Here is a 21,443-nt window from a genome sequence, read left to right as displayed (position 1 = left end):
ACCTAAGAGCAGGGACTCCCAGTTAGGAACTTCTTTTGCATGTCAGTGAGTTCCACGAGTGACTTGTACAGCGCCAACACATAACGTACTGGTGCGACCTCGACAGAATTGTAGGACAGGCCTGGACTTGTTCATAGAGGACTCGGCTGGAGGCCAGTAATGCCCCGTCCTCTGAGCGGCGGCTGTGAATGTGACATCGCTCTCCCTGCAATGTGTACTGCCCTTTACAACAATGTTCATGTGGTTGATGTTCTCGGAAAGCGCAAGACTGTTTATGGCTTCTAGGATGACTAGTCATATCTACTGGGTCATGCGGCTACATAGAGTTTTCTGTAGGATCTACCCGGCTCTTGAGCTAATAAACTTTAAAAAGTTCCATTTTTTTGCTAACTGCTAATACATATGAGATAGGAACTTCGGTGGTTGTAATTGGTGAGCTTCTCAAATTCACCAAGTTGATCAGTCCATAGGTGGAGCAGAGCAGAAAGTAGGAGTGCCTAAAGTTTGCCTAAATTCAAACATATCGACCACTCCAAGAAATCCCACTGAATGTCAATTACCAATGTAATAGAGTATAAGATCATCCGATCCAGCCATGAACCAGTTAATGGCACTTGGTCAGAGTAGGCTCTAATGCTGCACCATTTACACCCAGCGAGCTATGTCCCCAGCTAGGAACTGGCTCCAGTCCATGTATGAGCAAAGGGCAGGCAGCTTTCCAGTGTGAGCCCCTGTGACGGCTTAGCATGCTGGCCACGGGGAAAAGGGGATCCGAGGAACACACTGGAATATACAGGAAAAGCCTCTAAATAACCCACACCGGGTATAGGACAACAGCAATATGATCAGGCCATATAAATATCCTGCATTGCTCCACGATATTACCCAATATTACATGGTTGGCAAGCATAAAAAAAACTAATTCTTGGCACTGGCACTTAATGTGACGCATTGGGTCGACACTTCATCAGGTAGCTACCAATCAGACAAGAAATGCTTATGTCGCTGACTTTTATGGTAATACAGTTCAAGTCTGCAACAAATCTGCGCCAGACATGCAATGTTCAAGATATAGCAGAAAATTGTCCATCCTGGTGGCTGTGCACGGTACTGCAGCGGGTCCCATTCCCATTTTACCCATTGGCACTCAGTGTAGGTCCCAGAGGCTGGACCCAAACGATGAAGCAATAATGACCTATGCAATCTAATGGCCATGAATGACCCATAACACCCCTTTAGAAGCTCTGCTGTAATAAAATTAAAGGCAACACATGCTTAATCAGGGGCAGATTAGGAACCCAAAGTGGCCCCCATCATCAAGACCCATATAATTACCTACACTGTCACTGAACAAAACCCACTAAACCAAGACCCACATTACAAATAACACCATATACAAGCCAAGTAATACCACCAGACCTTGATCACATGTAATCACCCCATACTGATACCACTATACCTTTACTGAAAAATGGCCACTACAAAGATTAATAACATTGTGTAGTGGCTAGATAATACAACCAGACTGTGACCACATAATACCGGCATCACCATAGTCTTGCTTAAAAAAAAAAAAAAAGAAAAACCACACACACTACACAAAGAGCAGTAGAGATGAGCGAGCATCGGTCTTCTCGAGTAAGTGAATACTCGAGAAAATGCGTGGGAGTGGGAGGGAGCAAGGGGAAGAGTGAGAGAGATCTCTCTTTCTCCCCCCCCCCCCTCTCCCCCACGCAACCCCCTGCTCCCCCCTGCCGCGCCCAGCATTTGCTCGGACGAGTAGTCAGATAGGAGTAGTCAGTTACTTCAGAAGACCGATGCTCGCTCATCTCTAAGCATTACCCCTCACACAGTGACCATGTAAAATGGTAGATACCAGCTCTAAATAGGCGCTGTGTAGATCATATGAGCGATTATAGTATCATTATATCCACTGATCACAGGTGAAAGTCTCTTACTGGAGTCGTTTGACTTTCCTTATTTGTTCTGCCCAGGCTGCCACGATGACTTCTCCTGGCATCTTTGACTCCTCCATTTCCCAACCATCTGGCATGGACCGGCTGCACACAGGCATATTTGGATTGCGGAATCTGGAGCAGGGGGCCGCTGCAAATGCCACCCATAGCATGCTATGGAAAAGCGCTTTTTCCTGCACATGAGTGGAAATCAATTGCAATTTTCCGCTCATGGAGGAAAAAAAAAAACAAAAAACACAACATGCTCTATTTTTGAGTGGATTCTGCTCGGACTGCTTCCATTGAAGTCAATGGAAGCTGTCTGACCTGCGTCCATTCCGTAATTAACATTGCAGACAGGTGACGGATTCCGCATCATCGCCTAACGACAGCATGGGAAAATCTGTACTGCGCATGTCTGACATATCGCCGGCTGGACCATCAGCAGTACAGAAAAAGAAGACAGGTACGCGGGGTCACCGGACGGGCACAGGGTCAGATTCTGCTATGGGATCCCGCATCTGGGATCTGACCCAGTCGAGTGCAGCCAGCCTTAGTCTTCCAAATATCTACACACCTCTCATAAGCCCGAGCCCCCATCTCATTTTATTATATACATCCACCCCCCCCCTCCACCACCCCAAAAAAGTTAGTTACAGCAGAACGATCATGTGATGCTTGTCACATGATTGCTCCATCTGGAACTCAGAAGCCGGGAGCGGGAGGAGCGACACAACAGGGGAGTATAACGTTTTTTTTTTTCTCCTTTAATGCGTTCCACCAATGCATTGGTTATGTGTCTAAGCCCTAAAGGATGGGTCATCAATAGTTTAGGGGCGGAACACCCCTTTAAATTTTCTTTTCCCGTGTTCTACCATTCCACGCCAATTGTAATATACCCCCGAGAACTTCATTTCCGGATTAAAAGTGGTTTTGTAGCTCTTTTGTGTTGTATAGGCAGATTCCTTAGCAGAGGCCAATAGTATTCATATTACAGCGCTGAGGATATGAATAAGTTAATACTAGAGCAATCATTATATATTATTCCAAAAAAGATCCCACAGTCCACCTTTCTCAGTTGTACTTTGTATCAAGTTATTAAGCTACAGATAAAAATTCTATAGGAAGCGTTACATTGTATGCGAAAATAGAAAAACCTAACTAATAGCAGTGAATGCCATACAAGGCAAACAGAGATAATGCAGTGAAGTGCGGCGGATGGGAGGCAAAGGTCCTAATCTTATGTCATATTCTGTTCCAAAACAATTCTAAGAAAAGGCTGAACGGGCTGGCGGCGTGCCAGGACCAGGTTATAGACATACACACACACACACACACACACACACACACACACACACACACACACATCAGCAGGCCCCATAGACTTCTGGAGTCACAGCGGGCTGGAGGCGTGCCAGGACCAAGCTATATACATACACACATCAGCAGGCCCTGTATACTTCTGGAGTCAAAGCGGGCTGGAGGCGTGCCAGGACCAGGCTATATATACACACACACACACACACACACACACACACACACACACACACACACACACACACACATCAGCAGGCCCCATAGACTTCTGGAGTCACAGCGGGCTGGAGGCGTGCCAGGACCAGGCTATATATACACACACACATCAGCGGGCCCCGGACACTTCTGGAGTCAAAGTGGGCTGGCGGCGTGCCAGGACCAGGCTATATATACACATCAGCAGGCCTCGTACACTTCTGGAGTCACAGTGGGCTGGCGGTGTGCCAGGACCAGGCTATATACACACACACACACACACACACACATCAGCAGGCCCCATAGACTTCTGGAGTCACAGCGGGCTGGAGGCGTGCCAGGACCAGGCTATATATATACACACACACATCAGCGGGCCCCGGACACTTCTGGAGTCAAAGTGGGCTGGCGGCGTGCCAGGACCAGGCTATATATACACATCAGCAGGCCTCGTACACTTCTGGAGTCACAGCGGGCTGGCGGTGTGCCAGGACTAGGCTATATATACACACATCAGCGGGCCCCGGACACTTCTGGAGCCACAGCGGGCTGTTGGCGTGCCAGGACCAGGCTATATATACACACACATCAGCAGGCCCCGTACACTTCTGGATTCACAGCGGTCTGGCGGTGTGCCAGGAGATCCACCTGATCCTAGACTTTTACGCTTATATTTACCCCAAGTCTCTTGGCACTAACACAACCATTGGGTGTAACTAGGCTGGCAGCACCCATATGAGCCCCGATAAAGTCTCAAGCTACTTACCCCTCCATCCACAACCTTCCAAAAACTCTGCCAGTTTCACTTACAGGGGAAGATGGAATTACAGAGAAAATTTTGAAAAATCTACATTATGGACATTATGTCCTGATTCACAGAGAGGGTCCCGGGCACAGGACCCCCTCCACAACATCCTTATAGAAAAGGGTCATCAAAGTGAGACAATCCTTCTAACACTATCTTTAGGATCTGTGCAGTCCCAAGAATGCGCGTGATTTGTGCAGTTCTCCCCATGGTGGTCCTCACATAGCGCATCATTGACTCTTGATAAAAAAACAACTCCGAACACAAAGTACGGCATGTTCACTTACTGGATAGTTGGCATTACAGTACAGCATGCCTGAGGGGAGATAGCAGAAATAGGACTGCTCATTTCAGAGGTATGCTTGTTCTTTATTAACCTTCTCCCCACCACCCACCCCAAGAATTTGGTTGAGGATGTAAACATAACCATGTGATCGTGACGAGAATGTAAAAATTCTACACAAAAAAGTTTTTCAGAAATATATTAGAATTAAAAACAGTATGCGCTGTATGAAAATGGGACGTATATGTTCACAAAGGAAGGGGTCATACTGATCTGTCACCTTTCTACAAGACAGGAGAACTGTCCCTAAAAGTTAACCTACACCAAGTCAGGCGTAGTCAGGGTTCTCCCCAATTTCTGCATGTGGTGGTCTGCTCTGCAATGAGGCAGTCAGCTGGAGATGCCCTCTATGGTGGAACAGACCACTGTGCTCAGCAAAGAAGGGGTTCAGACTACATCAGTACTATTTCACTGGCAAATATGGAGTATAAAACAGGGTAACCTTACAGATCATGTATATTACAAATATACAAGGAGAAATGCAAAGTCTGGGCAAGAAAAATGAAAAAAAGCACATACAGAATGGGAGAAATTGGGCTAAGCAGCAGCACATGTGAAAAAGACTTGGGTATACTAATAGATCATAGACTGAACATGAGTCAACAATGTGATGCAGCAGTCAAAAAGGCAAACACAATTCTGGGATGTATTAAGAGAAGCATAGAGTCTAGATCCCATGAGGTCATTATCCCCCTCTACTCTTCCTTAGTCAGACCTCATCTGGAATACTGTGTCCAGTTCTGGGCACCCCACTTTAAAAAAAAGATAGACAAACTGGAGCAAGTTCAGAGAAGAGTTACCAAGATGGTGAGCGGTCTGCAAATAATGTCCTATGAGGAACAGTTAAAGGATCTGGGAATGTTTAGCTTGCAGAACAGAAGGCTGAGAGGAGACTTAATAGCAGTCTACAAATATCTGAGATGGTCACAGTGCAGAGGGATCAGCCCTATTCTCATGTGCACAAGGAAAGACTAGAAGCAATGGGATGAAACTGAAAGGGAGGAGACACAAATTAGATATTCGACAGTGAGGTGATCAAAGAGTGGAACAGGTTACCACAGGAGGTGTTGAGTTCTCCTTCAATGGAAGTGTTCAAACAAAGGCTGGACACAGACATCTGGGATGATTTAGTGATCCTGCACTGAGCAGGGGTTGGACCAGATGGCCCAGGAGGTCCCTTCCAACTCTACGATTCTATGAAATACAGTGCTGTGTACACTTACAACTAAACCCTTGTTTAAAAATCTCTCTCAAAAGCAGTTCAGGTCTCCATTGGTCGCTGTTTTGCTGCTATTTGCACCTAGTTTGCGCTCTATCAATTTAGTTTTCCATTTATATTTCCTATTTTTCTGTTGACATGCTATTTTCATCCATTTACAGGTGGGAACGTGTCCTAAGCAGCCATTCTGCCAGCACTGTACTGGCCGGGACCACCTCTCCCATATTTCCCATGCTGCCTTGCATAGTCCTGCTCCAATCAGCTACAAGGCAGCATCTGAATGTCTGCCGCTGTTGCATGTAGTAGCTAGCAGTGTCCCCATGTCCCTTTACTACAGAAGCCAAATGCCTAACAACAAGTAGTGGATTGCAAAAGGTGCTGGAAGAGAGACCCCTAGTGGCAGGCATTTCAAACTTTATTTTCAGTGGTAAAAACTAAAGATTAAAAAAATATATACATTGCAAGTTCATTACAAGACTGGTGATACCCAGGCTGTTGGATGAGTAGAAGTGGTGTAAAAAGTTAGTGCCCATTTAATGTATTGTAGAAGCTGAATTCAGAATTTATCATAATATGAACCATAATTAAAGGGGTATCCCACAGAGAATACTACTTTCTTTGAAAACCCCTTTAACTGTAATGCATGCTGAACATAACGTTCATAGATTTACAGAATATGATCAAGCATGTACAAAGTAGCATGTGTCATTATCAGCTTCATGTATGAGAGATTTGGGTGTTTATGGCCAGCACAGTTGCACACAGACCTTTCTTCTCAAGCATGGTGGGATTATCCTTTAAACACTTTACTGTACAGAATAGAAAAAAAAAGTACCATCCTAGAAATAAAATGTACAGAAACTCTATTATCATTTAACCCTTTGCAATCCAATATTGGATTCAGGGTTTCCTAGGGGCCTTGCTCTTTCTGCCATTTCACAATCTGCTGGCTAGAGCCAGTACTGCGGTATGGGACATGCTGGAGAGGCCCCTGACAACAGAGCGGCCAGTATTATACAGTAACAATACCCTGCCGGACGTATTCTGACATCGGAGCTGTACAGCCTTCAATCAGAATGTCTTTAGACGTCAGACAGTGGATTGGAAAGGGTTAAATTGGTCCGGCCAGTGGTATTTTTAATCAATACATACAAAGACATTTCTGCCCTCTGGTTGCTGCATCGTCAATGGAGTAAACACTGCATGTTCTAAACACGGTGTCCTAGGCAGAGGTGACGGTAGAACTCACGTGTTTACAGAGGCATGTGCCACGAATATCACTACAGGGTCACCTGCTGTGTCACAACGAAGCCAGCTTCAGCCGCTGTTATGGATGAAGCTCCGGGGGAGCACCAGCAAGTCACACTTATAGACGTTATAGCACTCTTGGGTTTCACTTGTATGCATAGTTTTCCAGCAGTTCTGGATCCCGGAGAGGTAAAATATAACTTCGAAACCCAAAAAGAAAGTGTCAATCCTCTCTAAAAAGTTTTCATAAAAAAAAAAAAAAGACTTAGACTCAGCATCTACTACCGGTAGATGAAAACTACTAAACGCTTCCATTACGAGGGCCATAGAGGCGGTCACCCATCAGACAGGTGCGGGTTTTGAGGCGGTTTTGGATGTGGATCTGCAGCGGATGTCACCCTTGCAAGGGTGCACTCTACATCGTATCAACGGTTCGGTGTTTGACTTGGTTCCGATGCAGAACGAGATACTCTTTGTAGCCGCTTTGGACAGACATGAGGACCATGAACAGAGGACCCCACTCTATTAACTCGGTCGCCTAATAGATTATACAAAACTGGGTTTTCTAAACTGGACAACCCCTTTAACGTTTAGAGTATTGCCCACTTGTAAGTTTATGGAGATGGACTCAGGGCTGACAATGCCAGGAGAGCGGGCTCTCTGATGAGGCACCAGTACATTACTGCAGAAAACATCAGAGTATTTGGGGTCACAAGATCTCAGAAACCATTTCTTTTTAGTAAATGAACTTTTGGAAATCGAGTACATCTAACCATAGCCAGTAACTTACTGAGGGGCAACCCAAATGCCTTCAACTAGACCAGTTACTTATTTATGGAGATGTTATTCTGGGCAGGCTGTTTCCAAGAACTGTACCCTACAAAAAGTACATCTGGCGGTTGCCCACATGGCACAGAAGACTCGTGTCCTTGGAGGGGATACGGTTTCAGTCTTTTAGGTCACCGAAGCAGGTTGAGCTTTACAGAATAGAGTCAGGGAGTCACGCTGGACCTCAGTCAAGGTGCTGGCATCTCGGTTGATGTAAGAATTTGTTGCCCGGCTGAGTAGACTTTTGCCAACTGCCGGTGTGATTCAGAGCTGAGGAATGACTGAACAACGCTTGTACATGAGGACAAACAAGCCTGGTATGTTATAAGCACTCAACAGGGTTTTGTACGTGCAATTCTTTTCTTTTGAAGCACTTCAACAGTTCTGACACGCAGCACTGAATACTATACATTACATATCGCACAGGGGTGGTTCCACTTCTGCAAGAGGTTCAATCGCAGATCCAGCTGCGAATACCGGAAGAAAAAGCCCCGCATGCTCTAAAACTGGGCAGCTTGATGAAAAGCGGGTGGACCCAATTATAGTCAATGAAGTCCGTCCGCGCTGTTCGGTTCAGTCCAGATACTGGAACTTTTGGTTGTAGGGATTCCCCTTTCCTGTTCCCCGAATGGAGCAGGAAAGCGGAATCCCCAGTGCAGTTGTGAGACCACCCTAAGTGTGGTATAACCAAACTTATGCTCAACATAAAGTCTCGGCAGCGGATTTTGTTTTGGAGGATCCTATGGTAATATTACATAAGATACAAAAATGCTCAATAGTAGCCATATGCCACCCCCCCTGTAGAAATTAATGATGACGAAAAAAAAACAAAAAACGCTCATACATTATTTTGATGTATGTCAGAGCTACACCTGATCGATATTTTTAACCTCCATGTACATACCCATCAACAGGGAACCTGACGGTACATGTCCTACGGCTCAGTGTCACAGTTGCTATTTATAGCAGAAACCTTACGGCAGCGTTGGATCCGTCACATTCCAACCGTGTCGACGGACCTCGCACTACTATGGTAGCATAGCCAAAGTCAGTCTGTAGCCCTAGCCCGATCGGTTATGGCAGTACAGTTAGTACTCCCAAGGAAGAGATCAATGGAAACCTCTGGACACACTGCTTCCAACCAGGCAGAGAACCACCATCGTAGGACAACGGGTGAGGTCACACTTGCCGGGTTTCTTCATTCCCCCCCCCCCCCCTTTTTAAATGCAGTTTTTGAAGCCAAAATGACATTCCCGCATGGCAGGATAGTTGTGATGCTTCTGTACAGACCATCTATACCCTATTCACACCATGCAAGTACATATGTCATTTCTGCTATTGCAGCTTTCTGCAAACTCCGTGATATCACCACAGCTTCCATCCTTGGATTGCACTGGATAACATCTTCAGCAAATCCCCCTAATTCATTAGATCACATGAACGTCATGTCGCAGGGACAATTGTACCGCACGGTCCTCTGCAGATGTATGATCCATGAGGCTGGAGGTACACGGCGACGTTCATCATGTGACCATAGATGATTGTGTAACCTGCAAGCTCCCACTCTGAAGTTAACGGGGTCATATTGAGACTCATAAGCTTGATGGAATATTTATGCAACTTGTGAGTCTCGGATCAGCCTGCAAAAGCCTAATTCTGCATCAAAACCCGGTTAGTACAGGGTCCTATACTGAAGTGTGCCAAAGTTCGTTAGCTGGTTGTGGCCAGGAGGAGGAGAAAGAACATGTTGCACTGTTTACACTTGCTTTCCTTCCTCTTTCTTGGAACAGACAAAGAACAAAATTATATAACCGGCCAGTAATACTTCTTCACAAACACGATACCGGCCAGCGAGCTAGAAACAGCAAAAGGAGCCGGAGTGATGTACGAACACAGACTTGTAGAACTATATATAATCCAAGCCTCATACAACACAAGTAACCAGACGAACCTCATACAACACAAGTAGCCGAACGGGCCTCATACAACACAAGTAGCCGAACGGGCCTCATACAACCACAAGTAGCCGAACGGGCCTCATACAACCACAAGTAGCCGAACGGGCCTCATACAACCACAAGTAGCCGAACGGGCCTCATACAACCACAAGTAGCCGAACGGGCCTCATACAACCACAAGTAGCCGAACGGGCCTCATACAACCACAAGTAGCCGAACGGGCCTCATACAACCACAAGTAGCCGAACGGGCCTCATACAACCACAAGTAGCCGAACGGGCCTCATACAACCACAAGTAGCCGAACGGGCCTCATACAACCACAAGTAGCCGAACGGGCCTCATACAACCACAAGTAGCCGAACGGGCCTCATACAACCACAAGTAGCCGAACGGGCCTCATACAACCACAAGTAGCCGAACGGGCCTCATACAACCACAAGTAGCCGAACGGGCCTCATACAACCACAAGTAGCCGAACGGGCCTCATACAACCACAAGTAGCCGAACGGGCCTCATACAACCACAAGTAGCCGAACGGGCCTCATACAACCACAAGTAGCCGAACGGGCCTCATACAACCACAAGTAGCCGAACGGGCCTCATACAACACAAGTAACCGAACGGGCCTCATACAACACAAGTAACCGAACGATCCTCATACAACACAAGTAACCGAACGAGCCTCATACAACTAGAAGTAACCAAACAAGCCTCGTACAAACATAAGTAACTGAACGGGCCTCATACAACATACCCCTTTGGGATAAATTCTGAATACATAGAAAATTTAACACTACAACCCCCATTGTATAAAGCCAAGGACACACAAGAAACGAGGGAGTTGTAACAACCAAAGAGATCACCATTGTTTCTTTCAGTGTTGGTTAAAAAGAATTGGGACACAAGTCTCCCCTTCTTGAGGGCTTTCTACACAAAACGATCATTCAAACGAGTGAAAGTATTGTTTTGTCCAAGCTGCAAGGACAATATACATTGTATGTCCTCTTCTCATCTGTGATACAGACAAGAATAGGACATGCCAAAACGCCGTATCATCCTGATGGCCACGTTGGCAAGACCATGCTTCCATTGGCGGCCACGGCTGGGCGGAGTCTGACCTGCAAGCAGTTTCTGTTACGTGGGTGCGTACCCCAAACACCTTCTTTTTTTGACAAATGATGGGAGGGAGCCGAGCAAGGGTTGCAGTTGTGAGGAGACTTTAGTTTATTTTAGGCCTTATTCACACAAATGCATTTGCGCAGCATATTGCTCACGCAAAATTTGCACACACAATAGGTTTGTTCACGTAAGCACTTTCTACATGCATTTGGTTCGCATAAATAAATACACATTTTCTATTTTCTCATTTAACTTAATTGCACATTGAAATCAATGGAAACATGTTGGCGTGTTTTTGTGCGCGCAAAAATACTGTAAACCGCAACGCCCATTGTGCAAATAAGCATGTAAATGCACTTACGCATACAAGGCGCCATAATGTGAACATTCTCAGCAGCACCCGGCTTCTGTCACCTGGCACATGGTTATAGGCCCGGCATTTCCTGCGCCAAGAGGTGGCTTCGTGCACCTAGACAGAAATGTACGCCAAGTCCGACTTGGCATACATTCTTGATATCACTTACACGAGTGTCTTGCGTAAATTATACATAAATTTGTCGGTCTGCGATGGCCAGGCCCCCTCGCAACAAGCCACAACTTTTCAGAAAAGTTTTGGGGGTCAGCGCAGAAAAGTCACAAAGAGATTAAATAGTTTGTGGATGCTTCCCTTATCTGGCAGTAATGGATGCTGTATGAAGCCATCTGCTGCCACGTGGTGATGCCCAACCCTTCCTCTACACCAGATGATGAGAAGTGCTGGCACGGCCAATTTACCTGGATACAAAGTTATTTATAACTACACCTTAGAACTCATCAATTTATTGGAACTTGGTACAAAGTCTGCAGTTCTGTGTCCTCAATGACCACGTTGTGTCAGCAGGTATATACAGTGGCAAGGGAGTGACCAGAATATAGAAGGCATAAGAAGCTGGCCAGAAAAAGAAGGGGGGTTCTCTGCTGATGCAATTGCAGGGTGCTGATGGGTTGCCATGAAGCCTACTGAATGTATCCAGGCCTATTATGCATTTCAGCCCTATTAAGCCCTTGCCTGCGGCTGTGCCACCACTATGTGTATAGAGCTTCCTGCTCCATCTATACTGACCGTGGGCCGAATACTAGCTGATCATTGGGGGCCCCCGAGGATAAGACATAGATAGTTCAGACCAGGTAGCTAAGATAACATCCCACGCCTGATAATAACATCCTAATGACATGATATACATTAGTCAGGTGTGCTTATGTCCTACAATTAGGATGTTATTATCAGGGCAAGGGATGTTGTCATCTTAACAACCTGGTTATCCTACCTATATGGGAGGCGGTGTGTTGGGGGGGGGGGGGAGGGGGAGAGAATGGGGCATGCAGGGTCATAATGCTTATTTTTGTTGTTTTTCCTTTAAGGCATTAACAAGTTTGCTATAGAGTAGAACTTTCAATGAATCAGGGCCGTCCCGTCTGGGTAGTTACCCTGCTGTTATATAAGGAGAGAATGGGGACGTCTCTTTTTTTAAACTCTTGCTCCCTATGCCTAAACATAATAAGACACCCCATACTAGTTTCTCTCGGTTCCTTGTAGCTCCAGCGCTATGTCACCGTATGCTTTGCGGGGTTAGAGGCTGCAGAGAGGCAACCTTTGAACAGGGTTTTATAGGCTGCTGCAGCCAATCACAGATACGGTATCAGCTGAGGTCTGTGACTACCTGCAACGTGCCATACACAGCGTCAGGAAGAAACGGAGCTGCGAGGACCCGGGAGAGGAGAGTATAGGATCCTGTATTATATTTGGACACGGGGAGCATGAATTTAAGAAAGAAAAACTCAAGTTGGACAATCCCTTTAACAAGCTATATCCCCTATTAAATTAATTCTGCTGTGCCTGAGGCATTGCCCTAATATATATTTTATGTGTTTATGTATTTTAATTAGTTATTAAAGGGACATGGTCAACACAGAATATCACCATAAACTAGATGATGGTGTTGTTTGGGGACATGTATTTATTTACGATCTCCTGTTCCCTTTGGTGTCCCCCAGTAAAGTTCACACGTGGTCTGAAACTTTGACCCTTTTCAGACCCCCCAGTGGACGTTTCTCCATAGAAGTCTATGGGAGAGTGGGCACACAGAAGTCTGAAAAGTATCAGCTCTTCAGACCATGCGTGGACTTCACCAGGTGACACTGCGGGATTTAGGCCTCCGGCACATTTGCATTGCGGACTCCACAGCGGGCGTCCGCCTCCAGACTCCGCGGCAAATACCGCCCCATAGCATGCTATGGCAAATCCTGATTTCATCTCCACAAGCAGAAACCGATTATGATTTTCTGCTCACGGCGGAGAAATCACAGCATGCTGCGATTCTGTGCAGGCTACGCACGGATGGCTTCCATTAAAGTCAATGGAAGCGACCATCCCGTGACACTTTTGCATTGAGCACTGTGGAAGTATCGCGGGATCCGCGATATCGCCTAGCACTTGCAGCTACTGCGAATGTGTGACAGAACGCCGGCCAGCACTTTTACAGCGCTGACAGGTTCACAGGGGTCATCGGCCAGGCACCAGGTCGAACTCCGCTGCGGGAATCCCCAAACCCTCCCAAAAAAGTCATCATAAGGTAATGTTTACGGAAAAACAAAGGTTCTGGAATGGGAAAAAAAAATGAATAAGTGTCAGGTCTTGGAGGGGTGAGCCTGAACTCTGAGATGATACTGTACTTCAGTCTGCCAAGTCATCAGTCATAGCTAAAGTGCAATTACCTTGTAGTATCTGTGCCAAAACCTCCTAAAGGCACGACTCAATAGACAGGTTGTACCGGAAACACAACCCATATTTATACCTATGAACATCATAGATCAGGGTTTCCCGATCAAGATCTACCCTCTGACCCAGAACATAGATCTTCTCCCAATCTGGAGGGTTTGGGGCTGTCCTTGTATTACAAGATAACGGTTTATCTGAATGAACGCTACATTTCCCTTCTGCGGTGATTATAGGAGACATGTTTGGCTATAGTCTTCACTAGCAAATAAGCTGCTAGCCACAGGGTACCAGAAGTGGGACCCGGGGTCATCAGCTGTTTGCCCCAGGTGCCATTTTCTGAAAGGGGCTTCTCTGATGAAACAACCCCTTTAAATAACATAAAACTCTTGTCAAAGTCAGGACAATGGGGTGATTTATTAAAACTAGCTGGACAAGTAATCAGATTAATTTCATTAACTTGACATTTCAGTTGATTAAGATTCTAATCAGAATTATGTAACTCATATTAGCTCAACTCCATAAGCTTCCCATAGACAGGGATAATAGGGGTTCTGGCTGAACGGAGTCTACCTTTATGCAATACTTTATGCAAAAGGCTGGATCCCCATTATAACATAGCAAAACTGCAAGCACAGCAATTCCTTTAAATATACTGATTATATGAACTGTCCCTTTAAGAGATACACGACTGATTGATATTAAGTATCGAGCTACAGCTGTGGGACAATTACAAGGCCAGTGTTACATATGCATCGGAACCTCCAGCCGGAGCTTCTGTCCAAAGGCCGGGTGTAAACCGAACGAACCCCATTATAGTCATCGTGCGTGTAATACACAGTAAAATACGATCGTGGGAACGAGGCCCGGCTCTGGAACTGGATGCGGATCACTTCCAATTTCCAGGCACCACTTGCTCAGTTGAAACGATAGCAAATCCAGGTGCAAACTGGCAATCAGCAGCGATATGGCAGATCAACCTAAGGCTTCATTTACACGAGCGTATATCAGCCGCGTTTTCAACCCCACCCTATAAGCGCTGCCCATCCGATGCATTGGTTTACAATACATTCGTTCAGATGGGCGTATTCCCGCGGAGTAGAAGTGCCTGGCCAAAATGTGCACCATATCTGCTATCTTGGCCGGCCGGGCGCTTTTACACTGGCCGGGAAAGATAGTTCAGGAACTAACTTCCTGGCTGGAACATGGCAGCGGCTCCATAGACTCCTATGGGAGCCTATGGTAGCTGCCGGAGAAGGGACGTGGGAGGGAATTTAGCAGTGTGTCTGTCAAACTCCCATCCCCTTCCCTCCTCCTTCTCTCCTCCTCTGCACCCCTTGCCGGCTGTTTGCAATGGGAGGGGGCAGGATGCCATTGCTGGCAGCCGACAAGGGGCAGAGAGGGGGCAGGAGCTTAGCACACTAGCCCCTGCCCCGTCCCACCTCCTTTCATTGTCGAGAGTCGTCGAAAAGGCGGAGAGGGGGAAAGCTAAACTGTCTTCCCCCCGCCGAATGGCAATCCGGGCTCGACGTATATGCGCCGGGCCAGGGCAGTCTGAATGGGCGTACAAACGGCAAATTTGTGTGCCCGTTCACACTATTCTCGGTCGCACTATGGCTGTGACGTGACCAAGCGAAAAAAGCCACGCCCATGTGAATGAGCCCTAAGCTTGTACTAGCACCTTTAAATAGAGTATTTGAAAATGATTTCTCTAAACCACACAATCCCTTTAAAGTTTTAACTGTTTGATTACCTCCATTTACTGATCAAAGTAATTCATGAACAGGTAAGATGTTTTACGAGTCCAATAATAAGGCTTACAATCAGTCCCACCTAGGACCATGTAAGGACCTGACTCAGCCTTTACTATGTTGTGACACTGGCGGTGAGAGCCGAGAAGGCTGCAGTACAAAGAAGCGAGCGGCCGGTATATACATAGTTCTGCTTATGCCGCAGGATGGGGATCACATGCTCACTGGTGGTTTGTATACAGTGCAAACACACAGACAGCTCCCTATATAGCATACAGGAACATGTAACAGCTGACCACTTCACATAGATCAGCCATGGTCAGGAGACGTCAGCAGACCTCCCACCACATACATAGAGGTATTCTGGGCTACTGCTGAGGTTTCCAGCATACTGGTATCTGCATTGGTCCGCGTATGTATCAGCTGTATAGAGTATAATGTTATCCACAAATCCCACTGAAATGAATGGGTTGCATGAGTAACCAATGGAAACCCCCGGATGAGAGATGCATTTGTGGGCACCATATATGATCAGATCCTACCTGGCGCAGTGGTTGCGGGATATTCTCTTTCAGGTGAGCTCCTGGCTAGGGTGATATGGTGTATACCACCCTGCTAATTCCAGCTTGTGTACAGGTGGTGTAACATATTATATATGCACACACTGCTCATACACTCACCTAAGCAGTATATCTCCAGACTCTATACTGGTTTATATACTGTACTGGAGTATATGTGTACTAACCGACACGGTTTACGTCATGTATTATATAAACACTCAACCAGGCTCTATACTGAAATGTATAATACTGTACTCACCCAGGCAGTATACCGATATATAATATACACTGTACTCACCCAGGCAGTATACCGATATATAATATACACTGTACTCACCCAGGCAGTATACCGATATATTATATATAGTGTACTCAACCAGGCAGTATACTGGTACATATAATATTTACTGTACTCACCTGGGCAGTATGCCGATATATAATATATAGTGTACTCACCCAGGCAGTATACTGGTACATATAATGTTTACTGTACTCACCCAGGCAGTATGCTGATATATAATATATACTGTACTCACCTGGGGAGTATACCGATATATAATATATACCGTACTCACCCAGGCAGTAAAGAGATCTATTATATATACACAGTAGTCACCCAGGCAGTATACCAATGTATAATACTGTACTTATCCAGGTAGTATACTGGTACATATAATGTGTACTGTATATTTACCTGGGTAGTATGCCAGTATGTAGTATATACTGGTACATATAATGTATACTGTACTCACCCAGACAGTAGGTTGGTATATACAATGTATACTGGTACATATAATGTATACTGTACTCACGCGGGCAGTATGCCGGTATATAATGCATACTGGTATATATAATGTATGCTGTACTCACATGGGCATTATGTTGGTATATATAATGTATACTGTACAGGTAGTATTCTGGGTTTATATAATGTACACTGGTACATATAATGTATACTGTACTTGCGATGGCAGTATGTCGGTATATATAATGTATACTGTATTCACATGGGCAGTATGCTGGTATATATAATGCATACTGTACTCACGCTGGCAGTATGTAGGTATATATAATGTATACTGTACTAACATGGCCAGATGGCGGTCTATATAATGTATACTGTAGTCACCCAGGCAGTGTTCCGGTATACAATGTATACGGGTATATATAATGTACTCACCCAGCCAGTGTGCCGGTATATATAATCTATACTGTAGTCACACAGGCAGTGTGTTGGTATATATAATGTATACTGTACTCACGCGGGCAGATGCAGGTCTATATAATGCATACTGTAGTCACCTAGGCAGTGTTGCAGTATATATAATGTATACTGTACTCACCCGGGCAGTGTTCCGGTATATATATATATATATATATATATATATATATATATATACTCACCCAGGCAGTGTACTGGTATATATAATGTATACTGTACTGACGTGAGCAGATGCAGGTCTATATAATGTATACTGTAGTCACCCAGGTAGTGTTCCGGTATATATAATGTATATGGGTATATATAATGTACTCACCCAGGCAGTGTACTGGTATATATAATGTATACTGTACTGACGCGGGCAGATGCAGGTCTATATAATGTACACTGTAGTTACCCAGGCAGTGTTCCGGTATATATATATATATATATATATATATATATATATATATATATATAATGTATACGGGTATATATAATGTACTCACCCAGGCAGTGTACCAGTATATATAATGTATACTGTACTCACGCGGGCAGATGCAGGTCTATATAATGTATACTGTAGTCATCCAGGCAGTGTTCCGGTATATATATATATATATATATATATATATATATATATATATATATATATATATATAATGTACTCACCCAGGCAGTGTGCCGGTATATATAATGTATACTGTACTGACGTGAGCAGATGCAGGTCTACATAATGTATACTGTAGTCATCCAGGTAGTGATCCGGTGTATACAATGTATACGGGTATATATAATGTTCTCACCCAGGCAGGCTCCGCTCGCCAGCGCGGTCGCGGTCAGCGCTCCGGCAGAGGCTCCGTAGATGTTCTTGGCATTCTGCACCAGGAATGGCGCATGTTCCTGCAGACAACTGGCGACCCCAATGTGATAAATCCCCAGGAAGCCACAGCCAGCGAAGGAGATGTTCCAGGGGGAGTCCAGGGGGAACATGTCCGGAATCCTGCTGCCCTCTGTGCTGTAGGAAGAGAAGCCATATGTCAGCCATTGTCCCCACCTCCAGCAGCATCACCAGGCTCCCCGCCACATTTACCTCACAGCCTGTGTCCCCTCAGCTCCTCAGCTGCAGCCTCTTGTGTCCCCACTGCCCGCTGCACCTTATTTACTTCCCAATTCCTGATATTTTATGATGGGAGGCGGCAGAGACGTCACAACCAATCCGCCTGGTCGGGGCGGGGATGGCACACCAATGGCAGGCAGAGGGTGAGCTACACCCTCATATATGGGCGGCCTCCTCCTCTGTCCCTCTAGTGAAGGCTACTTCTGGGAAACAATGACAGGCTGTAACCCTCTCCCTGCTGGGCGGGTGATGTGCTGCTCTCAGGGCAGATAGGGCAATTAGCAACTTAATTGCGGAAATGCAGCAAAAAATTATACGGCAAATTCTGCAGCATTTCTGCATAAAAAACTGCATCAAAATCTGCGCCATCAGTTTGTATTTTAGCAGCTGCAGCGCTCCCTTTCACATCGCAATATGTCACCCGCAGTAGTGCGCAGTTTCACACAGTTTTTTCTGCGGAATGTGCCACGGAATTTTCAGCTGCGGAAATTCTGCAGCATCTCTTCGCCGTGTGAACGGACTCTAAGGTGATCCAATGGCCACTGAGTCCTGTAGGGGCTGCGAAGAAAGGGACATCAACGACTGACCCCCACTGAGGGATTTCCGAATAGATGACTGCTCAGGAAGAAGACAGCACATTGGGGGACATTTACAAAGGTCTGCACACCAGAATACCAGCGTGCAGAAGCGGAACGTTTTTGCGCAAATCCTGCTTGTACAAAAAAATTGCGACTTTTTTCATCACGGACACCTTTTTTGAAAAGTGTGTAGGGCTTGTCAGATGGGGTGCGGCCATCCAGACCAACAGATTAATGTATAATGTATGCCACTATTATGATACGGTGTCGGAAATAACGGACGTAGTAAAGTTCCCCGTGACGCACAGTCGTTTCTAAGTTCTTGTGAGCCTTCCACACAGAGAAGTGCAGTCTATGGAAAGTTTACGGTTTATGTCATTGTTTTATTACACTCTTTGTCAAAAAATATTAAGCACCTAGAAGGAGTTGTCGTTTTGCTGCAGATCAGACAGCTATGCAAATGACTAGTTATGGCGTGAGACAGAAGTGGGAGGTTTGGGTTAAAGGGGAACTCATTCTAAGGTTATTAGCAGAACGGTGAATATGGGAAGGGTAGTAGCAATGGCGTAGATATAGGGGGTGGCAGCAATTCAAACTGGGCCCCAAAGCCAGGGGGGCCCACAGGCCCCCATTGCCACATTAGTGTTAATACTGTTTCTAGGCCCCGTCTGCCCCAAACCTCCAACTAGCTGTGGAGAGGAAACTTCGTAGCTGATGTTACGGTACTACCCAGCGAGCGCAGTCCGACTCCATTGTCTGAGGCTTTACAACTACAATACCGAGAGCGGAAGACAGACAGGAGTCGGACTGTGAAAGGCGGGCAGCAGTCTAACGTCAGCAATGAAGTTTCCTCTAGACTACTGCGTGCAGGTTTAGGAATCTTTTACTTTGAGGGGTCAAAGAGAAAGCTACTCTAATATGTGGGGGCACAAAGGGAAAATACTGTGACCAGTTGGGGCACAGAGAGGACCACACTGACTTGTGAGGATACAAAGGGGACCACTATTACCTTTGGGTCCTATATGACCTCTGGGGGAACAGAGGGGGCTCTTTTATTTTGTGGGTTGTACAGTGCGGGGCACAGAAAAGTACTCCGCTATCACATTCTTTGGAGGAGACCGTAGCCCCCACGCCCAGTTTGGAGAAGTTGCGTTACCCTGTACAGTGTTCCAGCTTTATTAGTGCTTATGAGTATTTCGCATCAGAAAGATGGTGTTCTTCCTGCAACAGCAAATAGTTATTGTGGAAGGCTATGAGCGAGGCGGATCAATTAGGGAAACTCAAGAGGCCTTCATCGACAAGTACCCAGGTGCAAAACCACCTGCTAAAAGTTGTATTCAGAACCTGGTTTAGGAATGGCGCTAAACTGGGTCTGTCACAAACATGAAGAAAACGAGGCCTCTGTCAGTGCCGACGTCCAAAGTCATATAGGACATTCAGCAGCAGTCCTCGAAAATCAACCTGGAGACCATTCTAGCAAGTCGGTGTTTCACGAACGACATGTTGGTGAGTGCTGCAACCTCTGAACTTGAAACCATACCAGATAATTTGTGCAGCAACTCAAAGAGCTCAACAGAGCTAAACATGTGAATTACTGTACGTGGTTGCTGACTATGACTGCTAGAGGACTTTTGGACCCATTGCTGTACTTTATGATGGATGAAGCATGGTTTCCTTTATCAGGTCATGTGATTTCATAGACTACGAGGTACTGGTCTGCTGAAAATCGCCACCTAACTCACGAAACATCACTGCATGACCCCCAGAAAATTGGTGTTTGGTGAATCCAGCGGTTTATCTGAACATGTTTGAATAGTTTTACCAACTAACAGCAGAAGAAAGAATGTACTGCTTTTTCCAACAATATGGGTCACATTCTACACCTCCGGCAACTTACTGGCACGGGTTCATGAACAGTTTACGGAAGAGTCTACTGTAGACAAGGGGTTATGGCCAGCGCGTTCCCTAGGCTTATCCACATGCAGTTTTTATCTGTGGGGAAATTTAAAGCAGAAAGTGTATGAACTCAGGTAAAACATCACAAACACATCACTGTTGAAGAGCTGCAGGCAGCATCAGCCAACATGTTGTAATGTGCTCAGAAGTGCATAGAAGTAAATGGAGACCCCTTCCAGCATCGATTGTAACGTGGGTAAATCAATAAAGCTTTGGAAAAAGCAATCCACATGCTCATTCTTCTTGTCGTAGTATTGTAGAAGGCGGGCTACTTTTCTGTGGCCCACCCTGGAGTATTTCAATGAAGTGACTAATGATAGCCGGTGAGAGAGACAGGACAAAACGTGAGAGAATAGGGTCACTAAAGCCGATAGTAGAGCAAGAGAGGAGCCTGAAGACTTCTGTCATTGATATAAGGTCATGTTCACATGTAGCTGAAAGGCTGCGGATTAGAATACCTCCCAACTGTCCTGTATCCGGGAGGACAGTCTGGGATTTTAGGTGCTGTTAAAGGAAATATGTAGGTTGTTCAT

At 45.7% G+C, this 21,443-nt stretch overlaps 1 protein-coding gene across 2 annotated transcripts in view; it reads right to left on the bottom strand.

Moving 5' to 3' along the window:
* PNPLA2 (patatin like phospholipase domain containing 2) overlaps positions 1-18,460 on the bottom strand; it is a 38,148-nt gene extending 19,688 nt beyond the window's left edge. For both annotated transcript variants that reach the window (XM_066583018.1, XM_066583019.1), the window contains exons 1-2: positions 18,350-18,460; positions 18,063-18,274 (exon numbers count right to left, since the gene is read on the bottom strand). In XM_066583018.1, coding sequence (XP_066439115.1) covers positions 18,063-18,249 — 187 coding nt within the window. In that variant the 5' untranslated portion in view covers positions 18,250-18,274; positions 18,350-18,460. The remainder of the gene's footprint in view (positions 1-18,062; positions 18,275-18,349) is intronic.
* Positions 18,461-21,443: the final 2,983 nt, after the last annotated feature.

This window comes from Eleutherodactylus coqui, chromosome 11 (assembly GCF_035609145.1).
Source record: "Eleutherodactylus coqui strain aEleCoq1 chromosome 11, aEleCoq1.hap1, whole genome shotgun sequence".
NCBI classification, from domain to species: domain Eukaryota; kingdom Metazoa; phylum Chordata; class Amphibia; order Anura; family Eleutherodactylidae; genus Eleutherodactylus; species Eleutherodactylus coqui.
This window is presented reverse-complemented; position numbering and strand designations above follow the sequence as displayed.